At 37.5% G+C, this 15622-nt stretch overlaps 1 protein-coding gene across 1 annotated transcript in view; it reads right to left on the bottom strand.

Moving 5' to 3' along the window:
* The window catches only part of SPEF2 (sperm flagellar 2), a 189066-nt gene that overhangs the window by 109639 nt on the left and 63805 nt on the right, over positions 1–15622 (bottom strand). The window contains exons 11-16 of the mRNA XM_047876214.1: positions 13738–13957; positions 12069–12223; positions 10331–10406; positions 8902–8963; positions 6824–6927; positions 5263–5519 (exon numbers count right to left, since the gene is read on the bottom strand). Of these exons, the coding sequence (XP_047732170.1) occupies positions 5263–5519; positions 6824–6927; positions 8902–8963; positions 10331–10406; positions 12069–12223; positions 13738–13957 (874 nt within the window). The remainder of the gene's footprint in view (positions 1–5262; positions 5520–6823; positions 6928–8901; positions 8964–10330; positions 10407–12068; positions 12224–13737; positions 13958–15622) is intronic.

Below are 15622 nucleotides of genomic sequence, written 5' to 3' on the forward strand. Positions count from 1 at the left end.
CGTTCAGCCTTGGCTGGACTGATGCTCAGCCTTTGGGCCCACCTGGCTTTGGCTATGGGCTGCTTCCTTGTGATGTTGTTCTTCAGGCTTCTCCATAGACTGAAACATTGCAGGACAGCATGCTGAACCTGACCTTGGAGACTGGGCTCCCATACCCCAGCCTGGACCTCAGGACCCCAGCCCCTACTGGTCTGGGATAAAAATAGTACAATTTTATTTCGAAAAATCTGTCTTGGCTTATGAGACACTACTTTCCCTGGCCTTCTTCCTCTCTAGCTGCTGCTTCTAAACACTTCTTCCTTTGCTCTTCCCAGAAAACTCTGATGTTTTCTGGGGGTCATCATGCATCTCTCTTTAAAGTACATTTTTACTCCTAGGTGATACCTTGCACCTTCAAATCCTTAACTTTAGCGCATGCTTCCTTCCTGACATCTAGCCCCATTTGGAGAACTGTTCTATGAACATCTTAGCTGAAAAGTCCCAAACGCACTTCAAACTCAACGTTTCCCTAAAGAATCTCTATGTATTTCTTTTCATATTCTCTAAGTAAATGGTATCATCAATCAAAACTGTGTGGGTCAGAAACTTGTGGTCATCCTGTTCTCCCTGTGGCATGTCTCCTGTCCTCACTGATCACTGAATTCTGTAGTTGGCCTCCTAAATACCACTTGAAGGTGACCATTCCCATCTTGCCCCTCCCAGCTGTTGTAATGCCTCTGCTGTTTTTCAGAGGATAAGAGTTTTCTCATTTGTTTTTTGTTTCCAATCTTACTCCCTTCCAATGCATCCTCCACCCTGAGCCAGAATGGACATTATAAAAAGCATATCTGATTGCATAAATCTCAGCTTCAATATCATTCAGTGACTTGACATGGCTTCAGGAAAATGTTCAAACACCTTAACTTGGGGCAAAAGTTTTGGCTGGCCCATGCCTACTCTGCAGGCCCATTTCTGCCCCTCTTCCATACCTTGCTGCCTCTCAGCCCTACTGAGGTACTTGCTGTTGTCTAGATGGACCACACTCACTTGCCAAGATTTGTGATGTGTTTCTCTGTACCTCTCTCCCTTTCTTGGACTGGTCAACCTCTTCTCATGCTGGGCACACCTATTATAACACACAACTAACTATATTATATAATCAGCTTACTTTTGCTTCTTCTTACACTATATTGTCAACTACTTGAGGATAGGGACTTGCCTTTCATTTGTTTATTATCAGTTCCTGGCAAATTATAAATCTTAGATAAATGTTTATTAGTGGTGCCATTTTAGCTCCCTTCACTCTAGACCAGTGCTATCCAACAGAACTTTCTAAGATGATGGAAACATTCTACACCACTGCTGTATGATATGGCAGCCACTAGCCATATGTGTACATAAAACGTAGCCAGTGTGACTGAAGAACTGAATTTTTAATTTGTTAATTTTAATTAGTTTAAATGGCATGTGTGGCTAGTGGCTGCCATGTTAGACACACAACTCTAGACTGCAATCCCTTGGTTCCTTAGCTACAATGTCCACTAAATTCCTTGAAGGTAGGATCCATTTCTTCTTTATTACTCTACATCCAGTGCCTAGCACAATGTCTGGCATCATGCTATAAATAAAAAATGAATATGTGAATGAACAAAATATTGTAGAAGGTTAGAATTTTATCTGAAAAAGTAACTGTCTAAAAAAAACTGTCTAAACAGTTTAAGTGGGGTTTTGACTAACACGAGGAAATTTCAAAGACCATTCGAACCTTATATTTTAAGAAAGAAAAATATTTTTTTTTAGAAAAATCTTAAGATATGAAAGAATAACATTTTTTATCAACTGAAATACTTTAAAATATGAAAGCTGCAGATTGATTTTCAAAGTTGTGGACATATTTAGCATACTCAATTCTGACCAAAATAAGTAAGAATTATAAAGTTAATGATTTCATACTAGTTTTAATGGTTTAGTTGGCCTAAACCCAACAATGGGCTCAGTTAACTTCAAACCAAGAAATATGCAATGTTAGAAATGTATGGTAAAAAGAAAAATCACACTGTGCTTTAATACTAATTTCTGAGGGTATATAAATATGATTATTTATGTGTATATGTGCATAAAATTTGATAAAGGAGAAGTACTCCCTGTGGTAGGGGAGAAAGGGCATTTTAAAGCCTAATTATAAGTCAAGGGTCAAGAATAAAGAAATTAAACAATTTATTTTATTTTTTAAGTTTATTTATTTGTTTTGAGAGCACCCAGGGGAAGGAGAGTAGGGGAGGGGCAGAGATATCGGGAGAGAGAGAATCCCAAGTGTGGAGCCTGACTCGGGGCTTGATCCCATGAACTATAAGATCATGACCTGAGCGAAGATCAAGAATCGGATGCTCAACTGAGCCACCCAAGGACTTAAACAAGTTAGATGATAACATCAGCTTTGACAAATTTGCCAGAATCACTCATCATATAATTTTGATATAACTCATATAACTCAACTGGATTGAGTTGGACTTCTTGAAAAATTGTTGCCAGTTGATTTCCTTCTGTTTCTGAAACATACCACAATATGCTTCCTTTGGAGCCCCCAGAGGGCAGGCAAACCTTCTGTGGCTCTCGTAGAGTTATATTCAGCTTTCAGGGACCTTCTCCCCGACAGGTCTGTGTGTGTACTTTATAACAACTTGACATACCCACTTTCAAGTCAGACTGATCTTGAGTTCAGGGTCCTGTTCTGCCACCAGTGGGCCATGGATTGGCAGTGTTGGCAGCCAATCTCAGCTATGTCCTGAACAGGAGGGGGAGTTAGCTGGACAAGCAGAGTCATTACTACAGTCAGCATTGCTCCTACTCCCTTTCATGGATAGAAGTAAGTTCTCTCTTTTAAGATTTGCTAGACAGGATCCAGTTTAAACTACTGTGCTCAAAAGCTAAAGTAGTATCTAGTGGTTTTGTCATTTTATTTAGGTAAATGATAAAAGAAGACCTCAAAATTACACTAACTCAAAATAAGGATGAATGTGACCTTGGACAAGTCAAGTGCTCATGCTTTAAATTCCCATCTATAAATGAAAGCATGGAAAGAGATGATCCCTTAGGTCTCTCCCACCTCTGAATGTCATTGTATTAGTAATAAAGCAGTAATAAAAGAAAGATAAATATTATCATTTGTTAAAGGATTTTTTTTATAAAGGTAAAATCAAGACTCTCAAACAAAGGTAAAATGTCATTATTTAACTCTTCAATTAATGAGAGAACCAGTAGGATGTTACATCAGTTCAAATAAGAATTGGATAATAGACTATCTACAATCAGGAATGCTAAAATACATGTTAATAGATGAAAAACTAATAGATGAAACTAATAGATGAAAACTAATTAAAAAACTAATAGATGAAAATCTAATACTTGTAATCTCTTCAAAAGTTTAGAAATTAATTATATATTGATTAAAATTCATTTGCATGCCTATGGACAAGAATCGTTTGAATTGCTCTCAGTTTCCTATAATTTACAGAGTCATAGAAGATCTGAATCAAAGCCAATGAAAGGCACAGACTCCCATAGATGCAGATAGTCCAAAGGGGTTCAAAAGACTATACTTAGCTTTCTACTGAAAGGATACCCAATAATCTCTTGTCCATTTCAAAGTCTTTCATAATTCTTACTGATGTATTTGTTACATGTTTATTAACATGTGCCAGATACTATCCTAAGTGTTTTACATGTATCTTATTTAATGTCTGTGATATTGTGATATAATAAGAGAAACATGTTTAGTCTTTTTCTCTGGCTCTTGACAAAGAGCTTGGAAAACGCTTGTAATTTCCCGAGAGATAGGCATAAGCATTTTTTCTTATTCATAATAAGCCCCTTGCAACATTACCTGAGTTAATGTTAACGAGATGACTCTTAGAAGACGGGGCCTGGTTGCCAGAGGAACAAACCATGTGATTAGAAGGCTGGAACTTTCAGCCTTGACCCCAGACTTCTAGGAAGGGGAGTGGGGTTGAGAGATGAATCAATCACCAATGGCCAATGATTTAATCCATCATGTTTATTAGAACTGCCATAAAAACTCTAAACTAAGGGGTTCAGAGAGCTTCTGGAATGATGAACACATCCACATGCCAGGAGGGTAGTGTAACCCAAACACCATGGAGACCAAAGCTTCTGAGCCTGAGACTCTTCCAGACCTAGCACTATATTCCTCTTCATCTGGCTGTTCATTTGTATCCTTTATGATGTCGTTTATAATAAACCAGTAATAGTAAGTGTTCTGTGAGTTTTATGGGTCATTATAGCAAATTCAAACCTGAGGAAGGGTTATGGAAACTCCTGACTTGTAGCCACATCATACAGAAGTGTGGGTAACCAGGGGATCTACTACTTAAAATTGGAATCTGAAGTTGGGGGCAGTCTTATGGGGCCGAGCCCTTAACCTGTGGAGTCTTCCCTAATTTACCAGTAGTTAGTGCCAGAACTGAATTAAACTGTAGAACAATTTGGTGTCTCCCAAGAACTGGAGAATGGGGTAGTGTAGGAATTCCACAATTTGGTGTCAGTAGTGTCAGTTTTCCTTTCACATCTGTAAAACTACAATGAAGCATTTTATTATGTAGACTGTGAAACTCAGGTTTAGAATAATGAAGTAACTTACCCTTGGTCAAATAAATACCTCATGAGTTCACAAGAGAAGGTTCAAGAAGATGTGTTTTCCCTGTAAGTATTTCATTTGTGGAATAAAGTAACATTTTCATTCCAATGACAAAAAGTACTTAAACAAACCATGACTACTGGAAAGACTATTCAACCCCCCCATGTGAGGACTTCAGCCAACTGATACTGCTTTTCTGACTTCACACACAATCTTGGGGAAGGAAGTTATCAGATCCTTGCTTTGCAGAACAGATGTGATTTATGACCTTCATTAGATGTGACCCACCAAGATGTACTAAACAGCCACAAGAAGCTTCTCCATGCATGCAAGTCTCAAAAAGGGCACCTCTGTGCTAGGGAAGCTGCCAAATTGAGGGAAGTGTTCAGTGAGATGCTTGCAGTTGGCATAGAATTCTCTGCTAGTTCTCTACAGTGAACAGCAACAGTTAAAGCAGGAGGCAAACGTGCTCTGCTAGATAATTCTTTGGAAAATCTGAAATGGATTTCTTATTACCACTCCTAATTGTAAATGGGAATACTCACCGATTCAGTCAAAGAAGAAATGAATAAAGAGCTTTGATTTACAAAAAAGAATATCAAAACAAAGGGGAAAAGTATCCAGCTTACCCATCGTGTCATTCATGCGATCCAGTGAAGAATTATCTGAAATATCTAATAACATGACAAAATCAAATGCAGAAGGAGGAAGAGGAACTTCTTTGGAGGCTTTAGTATCAACAGCCAATGTGGATATTTGTGCTTTCTTTTCCTCCATTTCTAGGACCTCTCTGTTGCAGCCCGTGAGAGCTTCCTCCAGAAGCTTTGCTTGGTTTAATGTCATTGGAAAACCATCCAAGACCCATCCTTGATCCACAGGTATCTTACTAAATTGAAAATGGACAAACCATTAACACTTTGATAGATACAAGTACTCTGGAAGTAGCAATACAATGAGGCTTGTCTTTACCTTTCAACTCCACAGTAACCTCCTTTGGCACAAATTTTATTACTTTACAGCTAAGATGAGGCTTATTAATGCACCACAATCACTCCTTTGCTTAAAATCTTTCTGTAGGTCCCTACTGCCCTCCAAAGATATTTCAGAGGCCGTAACGTGGTATTTAAAACTAACTGGCCACAATTGCCTCCCTATAACTCTTTGTCTCTCGCAGTCTTGAATCTTTTACTTCAAACAAACTGATCTCCTCACTTAGGTAAATAAGCATTGCATTTTCTAGCTTGTGGTCATAGGTTTGAACCTGTTTCTCTTCTACACATAGTGGAATAACACACTTTACAGGGCATTATGAGGATAAACTGAAATGATCCATTTTAAGAACCCAGCATCGAGCTTACCACACTGTGGATACTCACAATGTCAACCTGGAGAGTTCTTCCTACTCTGCCCGACCCAGCATGGAGCTGTAACTGCCTAACCTGAACTCCTCTGCTCTCATTCACTTCGCTATACAATGAATAATTATTGTATTTCATAACTGAGAAAAATTCAAGTGAGGCTTCTTTATCTCAATTAGATTATAAGTTGTTGTAGTGTAAGGAGCATTTCTTGGGTTTTTGCTTTCAGTGCCACATCCTCCATAGAGAATCGAGCTCCAAGAATTATTATTTTGGATCTTTATATTGAAAAACCATATGAAAGGGGAACAAACTTAAACTCTGTTCTTCTAAACCCCTAATTATGTAAAACTGATATTTTGGTTTTTGGATTAAAATTTATGATTTAATTTCTTTCTCTGTTAGAACTCCTTTCTTGTCTGTGCAACCTCCTTTTCTCATTGCCTTCCCATCCAGCACTGATGAGCCTTTGGGTCCCTGGGTCCACTTCCTTCTCCTGAAACATAAAACAAGGAAGGGCACTGACTTGTGACCACACAATCAGGGTCTCTCCCCTCTATAATCTGTCCCTTGGCTTTTCCAAGTATCTAATGACTCCTTGAATTCCTGAGGGAATAGAACCTGACCTTCACCTGGGTGAGTGAAGACTGGTAAAGTGGGAGAAGGGAAATATAAGCATATAAATCATAAAACATGTCTTTATCTTGCTGTATGTTTTCTCATGTAGATGGGTAGTATTGATTAGATATTAAAAATAAAAAATACTGCTATATTATTCTTTATATACTTCTACCTGATAAAGAATATATTAGTAGATTAAAAAAATACGTACTTAATAGCATTTACCATGATGCTAACTAGCAACATGTCAGAAATACTCTTTCCTTTCTTCAGCAACTTTTCTGATTTTGCACCAAGCTGAGCACGCACAGTGAGCTGTGAAAATAAACAATGAGTGGTAGAGTACAACTAATTTAAAAGTCAGAATCCAAATGTCTAGGGGAAAAATTAAATGGTCATGCTCTCTGGTGAAGACACTGATCATCTGGCGCAATTCTGGAGTCAGCCAAGCACCCAGGGGAAGTGTGTATGGATATTGAGGCTCCTCTGTGTGGGTCCCTCCTTGCCAAGATCTTCCTCTGAATTCTCAGCGGCTCTGGCATTGCCAACCTTCGTTTTCTAATACCTTAAACTGAAACTATTAAAGATTTCTGCTTGAGTTCTAGCCACTCTCGTGCTACACAGACATGGTGTGCCTCTGGGATAACCTGTAGAAGTATGGCTCTTGACCAGGGAAGTTCCCTTGATTCAGTGGTCCAATGCCACACAGTTCATGCCTGTTTTAGGCTGCCTGCCTGTCTTCCACTTTGACTTTTTCCTGTTGGCTTTGGCCATCAAATAATTAGCTTTTCTATTTTGTCCTGCATTGGTAACATTATCTGTAGAAGGGCTAGTCCAATAAAGCTGCTTTACGAACAGGAAAATTCCCTAGTACTGATTCTTAACTCAACCACCAGGAAGTATTTTACAAGTCAAATGATATTAGATGTCTATGCAAAACCCTGTAAAGTTTCCTTGTTTACTTCAAATGTCCTCATTGTGCCTGTAAGGCTGACCTGACTTTTCTCCCTTCCAGCTCATCTCTCTAACCCCACTTTGCTGGCCAGGCACCTTCCTGCCTCATGGCTGCCATCCAGCTATTCTTACTGCCTGAAATGCTTCCCCAGACGCACTTGGAATTTTCTCGCAATCTTCTTTCAATCTGGTTAGATCTCACTTTCTCAAAGAAGGCTTATCCCATTTAATACAGCAACCTTCCCTCTTTCCCCACCTCCATGGCCTTGACCCCTTTGCTTCTGACCCCTTACTCCACTCTACATTTTCTTCCCTTCTGACTCATTACCATCTAATGGGTCATATAATTCATTTACTCGGTGTTTATGGTTTGTTATCTGTCTGCATTAGAATGTAAACTCTTTAAGGTCCAAGAACCTTGCCTTTTCTGTTCACTGACATATTCCAAATAATTACAACAATGAACACACACACAAAACGTATGTCCTTTGCGTTGAATTGAATATGGAATTTGGAGGATTTGTAACTCAATAAAAGTAAATATAAAAAATACACTTAGCCTTTCTGTTAATTTATATTGCAAATACACAGAGTAAAAATGATACATTCCCCTTCATCACTTTCTCTAAGCCCATTTCCCTCTTCACTGGCTGCCATACTTACAGATTGGTGTATATCCTTCCAAAACTTTTTCTATCTTTAAGGAATTTTCAAATTAAAATATTTGAAAACTAAAATTGTTTCCCAGGTGAATCACATAATAAAAGTAACTAAATATAATAAAAATAAAGCAAATAAAATTTCTTGATTAATCAGGACATTGCATTTGATGACAAAAAGATATCTCCACATACAGAAAAGCAATACTATACAAGAAAATGCTAGTTTCCATTAGAAGTCACAGTGAGTGAATTGTTGTGAGTATTTCAGGGATTAATAAAACATTCTGAAGAGTCACCAATACGTCTAAGGAGAAATTCTGGGGAAAAAAAGTATTTAAAGATAAAGAGAGTAGGAAAGGAAAGAGAAGTAATAAATTCAGTGGTAAAGAAAAACACATTAGTTTGACATATGATTAAAATTAAAAAAAATCACATACTTATTTTCTTACCTGGCAAAACTGAATAGCAATTTCCACTGCTTTAGGGATAAGGAATATTAAGAATATAAAGAATATTAAGTAACTCAGATTTAGTTACTATTTTACCATAATACTTACTTTAAACCAAAAAAGGAGTACATTGCTATTTCATTCCATTTGAAGACATACCAAGAAACTATGAATCATGACATACTTCAATCTACTAGTAGCCAAAATTAGATTACAATACTTACTTCAGAGAAACTATCACTTGATTTGACTTCTTCAGCTTTTGGAGTTTTATTTGTTTCAGTACCTAGCAATAGGAAAAGTGTTAAGAATAAAGTCCAGTATTTACCACTAAGAACCATGTTAGTATGTGATCATCCATGGTTTTGGACAGATGGGTTATTGGATCCAGCCATGCCTGAGATGCTCGGAGGAAAGAAGTAATAGAATCACCACAGAATGGCTTCATCTTTGTTCCACAACATTAAAATCCTGGCCGTTGTGTGGCTTGGTGTTTTCCACTTCCTTCCTTCCCTTATGGCTCACTTATAATAATATCATTAGGAATACTTTAATACAGTTTGCGTTTTCTTTTCAGAAAAATAGACAAGTTTCTGAAGAAAATTTGTTAAAATGATAATTCATTAATTTTCATTTTCCTGAATTATCAAGTTATAGGTAATAAATATGTCTCAAAGTAGAAAAGTCTGGAAGTCAGACTTTGGAGTTTTTTACTTGAATTCTATGGGAAAAAAACAAGTTTTCACAGTCTGTTTATAATTAACTGGACTTTTGTAATAAAATATGTCATACAATACTTAGATTAAAAATCAACCAAAATTATCTTGTAAGAAACACATAACTGAAATAAGGGACAGATTACACCCTTTGAAAGGATGGAAAATACAACTGCTCTTGGAGAGCTTCATGCTCACCACATGGTCCAGTGGTGACGGCAATAATGACGTGTGCACAGGATGATCTGAACTGTGCGCTAGAACATGAGGAAACTATTAAATATGGCAAGCCTTCACTAGCACAGCTAGAAAAGATATTTAAGACTTAAAATTGTTTTCTTTCAATGTTTCTAAAAAGCATCTGAAAGACTACAACCCAGATCCCAAGTGAGGTAACTTTTCATTAGGTTTGGAAGCCAGGTTCTATTTATTTGCCTTGCCCAAGGCTGGAAATCAACTTAACTTTAGGTAGGGAACCACTCTTCAGCAGGGATTCAAGAGACCAGACCCTGTAGCCTCCCTCAACCAGTAAAGAACACAGCAGTGTGCAGGGAGCCCCAACCCTACCACTCACCCAGATCTGCTTGGGCGAAAAGAAACAATAAAATACTGTCTCCCTGCAAAGCCAGGGAGAGGGAGGATTTATCCTGGATGTTATCACAAGCACAACAAAACTGAGCAACTATCTGAAGGAGCAAAAAAAGATTCCTTTGTAATACTTATCTCTTATCCCTATTTATAGACAAGGGTTGGGGACTTCTGTGTTTACCTTGCTGTCTCTGTTAAATGACCAGGTAGACAACTATGCAAAACTCTCCTTGACTCCCTTTTCTTTCCCTGAAAGCAAGTTTGTGCTCACATACATGTGCACTTACTATTTATCTGTCTGTCTCTCTAATGTAAAAAAATGGATGATTTGTTTGGATATCTCACTTACTAAGTACAGTTTTATCTTCTGTTTCTGGCAATGCTTCATTTGAAGCTGGATAAGCTGAAGATACATCCTGTAGATCCTTTGGGGAGAAAACATACATACACACACAGAAATCTTAACATTATCATATTTTAATAACATTTAAAATTTTATTTCTATAAGTAAGGTTCACACTATTTTATCTATGACCGTAATGATCTTAAGAATAACTGAATGATTTCTAAAAACACGTAAAATTGATGATTATTCTTATAGAAACACACAGTAGCCTGTGGTGTAGTCTGTCTTTCCAATGATCTTCAATTACTATGTAAAATACAGCAACTGCTATTTTGAAAATACAGTGAGGGGTGCCTGGGTGGCTCAGTCGGTTAAGCATCTGACAACGGCTCAGGTCGTGATCTCACAGTTCATGAGTTTGAGCCCTGCGTCAGGCTCTGTGCTAACAGCTCGGAGCCTGAAGCCTGCTTCAGATTCTGTCTCCCTCTCTCTCTGCCCCTCTCCTGCTCACTCTCTGTCTCTAACTCTCTTAAATATAAACAAACATTAAAAATTTAAAAAAAATACAGTGAAACCTGAGAAAGAGGTAGAGTTTATGAAACACTATTTTAGAAAGAACAATCCTAGAGATGTCAGTCATAGCCATAAGGGAATAAAGAAAAAACATGTACATTATCTATCATCAGAATAAGAGGCAGCCCACACTTCTCCCAGTTATTTTCATAACTTCTGGTTAAATGGTATTTATTTTGCAACTGATGCAAATGATCTGGGTTAGATTCTTTGCAAGTTTATTCAATTGCAGAGACAACATAAGGTAGGGGAAAGAGTACTGGATTTAGAATCTTGGTTTCCACTCAAAGCCTAGCCATCAATAAGCCTTCTGACCCCGAGCAAACCAATTTATCCTTGGGACCTCTATTGTCTCTCCTTTAAAATGAGGGTGCTGGACCACATTGATTCTCAAGGTGGGGCTACATTCTCCTGTTTCCTGCCTTAGAATCTTCATGCAATAATGTAGCAAGATGCAATATTTATGGGAATGTGATGCAGGTAAACCACAAGAAGACCTGCCCCTCCTTCACTAACCCCTCTGGTTGAGATCTACTCACAGACCAAATTCAGCTGGCCAACTGTTTTGTATATAGTCCCTGGGCATCCCTCTGTGGAACAGCATTGTGAGCCAGGGGACCAAGTCTGGTATCCCCCTCCACCCCTTCTCTGCTATTGCCCCCCCCAACCACCTGCCTTGGCCGTGACCCAAAGCTGGCATGGGTCTTTATGCGATGGAGACTTCACCATTGGCCACTGTCAGGGTCTCAGTGGTGGAATATGACTCTGAGAGCTGGTAACTTGGTGAATTCTGCCCACAACACTCATACCCCACCCACTTCCAACCTCTTGCAAGTCAGCCCCTTTGCCCCCTTACCAGTCTTACCAACCTGTGGCTCTTTCTCAGAAGACTGTCTCCTGCTGATGGTAACTGGGTGCAAAGTGGACTAACCACCCTGCAGGACCCATCCAGGCAACCGGAGTATGTTGGGGGAGTGAGAGGGAGGAATCTTCTCTTTTGCTATATAAACACCCACACAATAATGTTGATTTTGCCTCTTGGCCCACAAAACCTAAAATATTTTCTCTCTGGACCTTTATAGAAAACATTGCTAACCTCTGGTCTAGAAGATCTCTTAGATTCCATTAGAATATGAGGAGCAGAAAAGAAAACTAAAATCACACTTGCCTGGCTTTCTTTACTCGTCTCTTGCTGAACTGGTAGAGCCTTTTCTTCATCTTTTTTCTCAATTGGTAGGGCCTCACTGACTTGTTCGTTGTCATGAAATGCTTTGATGGCTTCTTGGACAAGAGTGTCAATAGAAAGTACCTGAATAGGAAAGTCTAAAGTACAGCAGACAATTTTATTAATTACTTCATTTAGGAAATTGACATAATTATCCTTCCGTGCTGGCTTCACCCCATAATACTGTCTTTTGGGCTCCCTAGAATTGTCTTTTGGATCAAGCTGCTTATTTTTTTATTGTGGTAAAATTCACCTAACATAAATTTAACCATTTTAACTATGGTAGAAGATACACCTCAGAAGTGTTTAGGCCATTTACATGTCTAACAATCACCACTATCTCATTCCAAAAAATTTTCATCACCCAAAGAGGAAACCTGGTACCCACTAAGCAGTCAGTCACTCTGTATCTCTCTTATTCCTGGGCCCACAACCAGTAAATTGCCTTCTGTCTTTATGGGTTTGCTATTCTGGATATTTCATATCAATGGATCATACAGTATGTGGCCTTTTGTGTCTCATTTCTTTCATTCAGCATCATGTTTTCAAGGTTCATTCATGTTGTAGCATGTATTAATAGTACTCACTCTTTTTTTATGGTTGAGAAATAATATTTCATTGTGTAGATATACTACTTTTGTTATCTATTCATCAGGTGACATTTGGATTTTTTTCGCACCTTTTGACTATTTTTAATAGTACTGCTAAGAATATTCCTGCATAAGATTTATTTTGAGCACCTGTTTTCGATCCTTTGGGGTATACATTCCATAGTGGAATTGTTGGGATCATATGGTAATTCTTTGTTTAATTTATTGAGGAACCACCAAACTGATTTCCATAGTGGCTACACCATTTTATATTCCCACCAGCAACGTATGAGGGTTCCAAGCAACACTTCCTCACTAACACTTGTCATTTTCCTTTTTTTTTATTGTACCCATCTTAGTGGTGTGAAGTAATATCTCATTGTGCTTTTGTCAAGCTTCTTTTTAAGGAGGTACTTTTAACATTTCAATAATGATCTACCTTACCTTTCTCTGCATTAGAATAGTTTAACATGGACTAGTCTGTAAATTTTGAGTTTTGTAGTAAAAACAGCAAAAAATTAGTGTAATTGAATAAAAGTGAACTAAACCAATGGAAACCTATGCTTTTAGCTGAACGGACTTCAACAGAAAAAGCCCAAGCCTCATTAAAAAGACAGAACTCAACAGATGTGAAGAATTAAAACATTTATAATTTTAAGCAGATTTCTTTTGTATTTGTGACAAATTATTAATTTCCTCCTTCATTGGTGGGTAAATAAAATCTATGAGGAAAAGTTTACAATTGGTATTTCGCTAGACTATGTACTATCAGTATATAACATATCCATATATCCAGGTTTGCTTGGGACAGTCCCAATTTATGACTCTAAAATCTTAAAAGTGTCTGCCTTGGACAATTAATTCTATTATCAGTCTATTATAAAATTTTTGATGATGACAGAGTTTCTCACTATATCAGCAGATTCTTATGTATGTTGTCTACAGACATAGTCATTTGAAGCTACAGTCAATGTAGACAGAATCCAATAAGCAGGGGGAAAAAAAGAAAAAGGAAATTCTACCTTTTTGTAGAGCCTTCAGAGCAGTAGTTTTTCCACTAAATGTTTTCCCCAATAAGCACCCTTTAATAGCAAATGAAGGTAATTCTGGTATTATTGCTTTGACTTGAGGAGGATGAGATTTTTCAATTAATCTGTGAATCACATGACCCAATATGTTGTTGTTGGAGGGTGGTAAATTCTCAACCATTTCTTCTGGCAAGGCCCACTCCCCAACCATGTTCTACAAAATAACAATGAAACGAACAAAAAAGATATTATTAAAAGTGGAATTTAGCCATACAAAAAAGTTGTATCAAAAATAAGCCCAAATTATAGCAAACAAAAGTATGTAATACTTTAAATAATTATTTTACATAAATGAGTAATAACATAATACATTCATATAGGAGAGCAGAAAAGAACTTCCTACATTAAAGTAAAAAAGAAAAAACTCAAACATCCTTAACAGTTTATGAAAGTAGGCATATTGGGTTAATTGAGACAAACTGCAACCCAGGTTGAGCATAAAATACGCTTAAATCGATGCTGCCATCAGTAAACAAAAAAAGAATAATAGTTTATCTGCTATCTTATGCAAATACTAAGCTTACTTTAAAATATTTTTAAAAAAGATAAAAGAGAACATTCATGCCCAGTATGAATCTACTATGTTTGACTCCTGGTTTCTTCAGGTTTCCTGCTGAAATGAAAACAAACTACGGACCACATTATCTACCTCTATGTGATAAAACTAGAAATCAGTTTTTGGAAGATATGAGAAATAGAAGGACTTAAAAATTAAAAGCATTCTTTTAAAATAATTCTTGGGGGGGGGCGCCTGGGTGGCTCAGTCGGTTAAGAGTCCGACTTCGGCTCAAGTCATGATCTCACGGTCTGTGAGTTCGAGCCCCGCATCAGGTTCTGTGCTGACAGCTCAGAGCCTGGAGCCTCTTTCAGATTCTGTATCTCCCTCTCTGTCTGCCCCTCCCCTATTCACGCTCTGTCTCTCTCTGTCTCAAAAATAAACGTTAAAAAAAATAAAAATAAAAAAATAAAGTAATTCTTGGCTTAAAGGGGAAATTAAAAGGGTAGATGCCAAAAAGAACATTAAAACAATAGATTTATTAAAAATATGTGATGGGATCAAATTGTACTCAGAGGAAAATTCGGTCCCATAAAACGCCTGATCTAAAATAAAAAAGAAGGGAAACAAACTAAGCACTAAAATAGGAAAAAGTAATTTCATAAAAAAATGAGGAGGGAACTCATAAAAATGGAAATGGATACAGAGTAAAACCATCAAGATATTTTTATTAGTATTTCCAGGACTTGTCCAGACTAATGGTGATAAAGAAATTGCTTCTAGTTCTGAACAAAGATGTAGAAGAGCAAGTATCAGTTTTGTGACATAATAGGAAAGAAACAAGAGATTTTAAACCCATTACTGTATTACATTCATAGGTTAAATTTTTTTTTTAAAAAGCATATGATCATTTAAGCAAGAAACATCTGATAAAATTCATGTCTGATGAGGGAAAAAAACACAAAATTAAAAGGAAATAGAACAAATCTTTTAACGTGTTATGAACTGAAGATGACTTCTCTAACACTCTCAGGGACTGATACATAACAGTGAACCAAAATGAGTGACACATTTTTCCAGTAAAGGCAGAAGTAAGAAAAAGATACTCATCATTAATAGTCACATGATTCTGGAAGTTCTAGCCAGTGCAACTAAGATGAAGAAAGAGGTGGAAGTGCCTCCAGAAGTAAAGGAGGCTGCTGTAGACTTGAATTCCTAGTGCAGAGGTGATAGCTGTGACCTGAACTACGAGTCCCCATGATGGTGGCAGTGGTGACAGTTTTCTCAACAGATCTTGCTTTGGTGGGTCTGATAATTTTCTTT

The sequence above is a fragment of the Prionailurus viverrinus genome, chromosome A1 (assembly GCF_022837055.1).
Source record: "Prionailurus viverrinus isolate Anna chromosome A1, UM_Priviv_1.0, whole genome shotgun sequence".
NCBI lineage: Eukaryota > Metazoa > Chordata > Mammalia > Carnivora > Felidae > Prionailurus > Prionailurus viverrinus.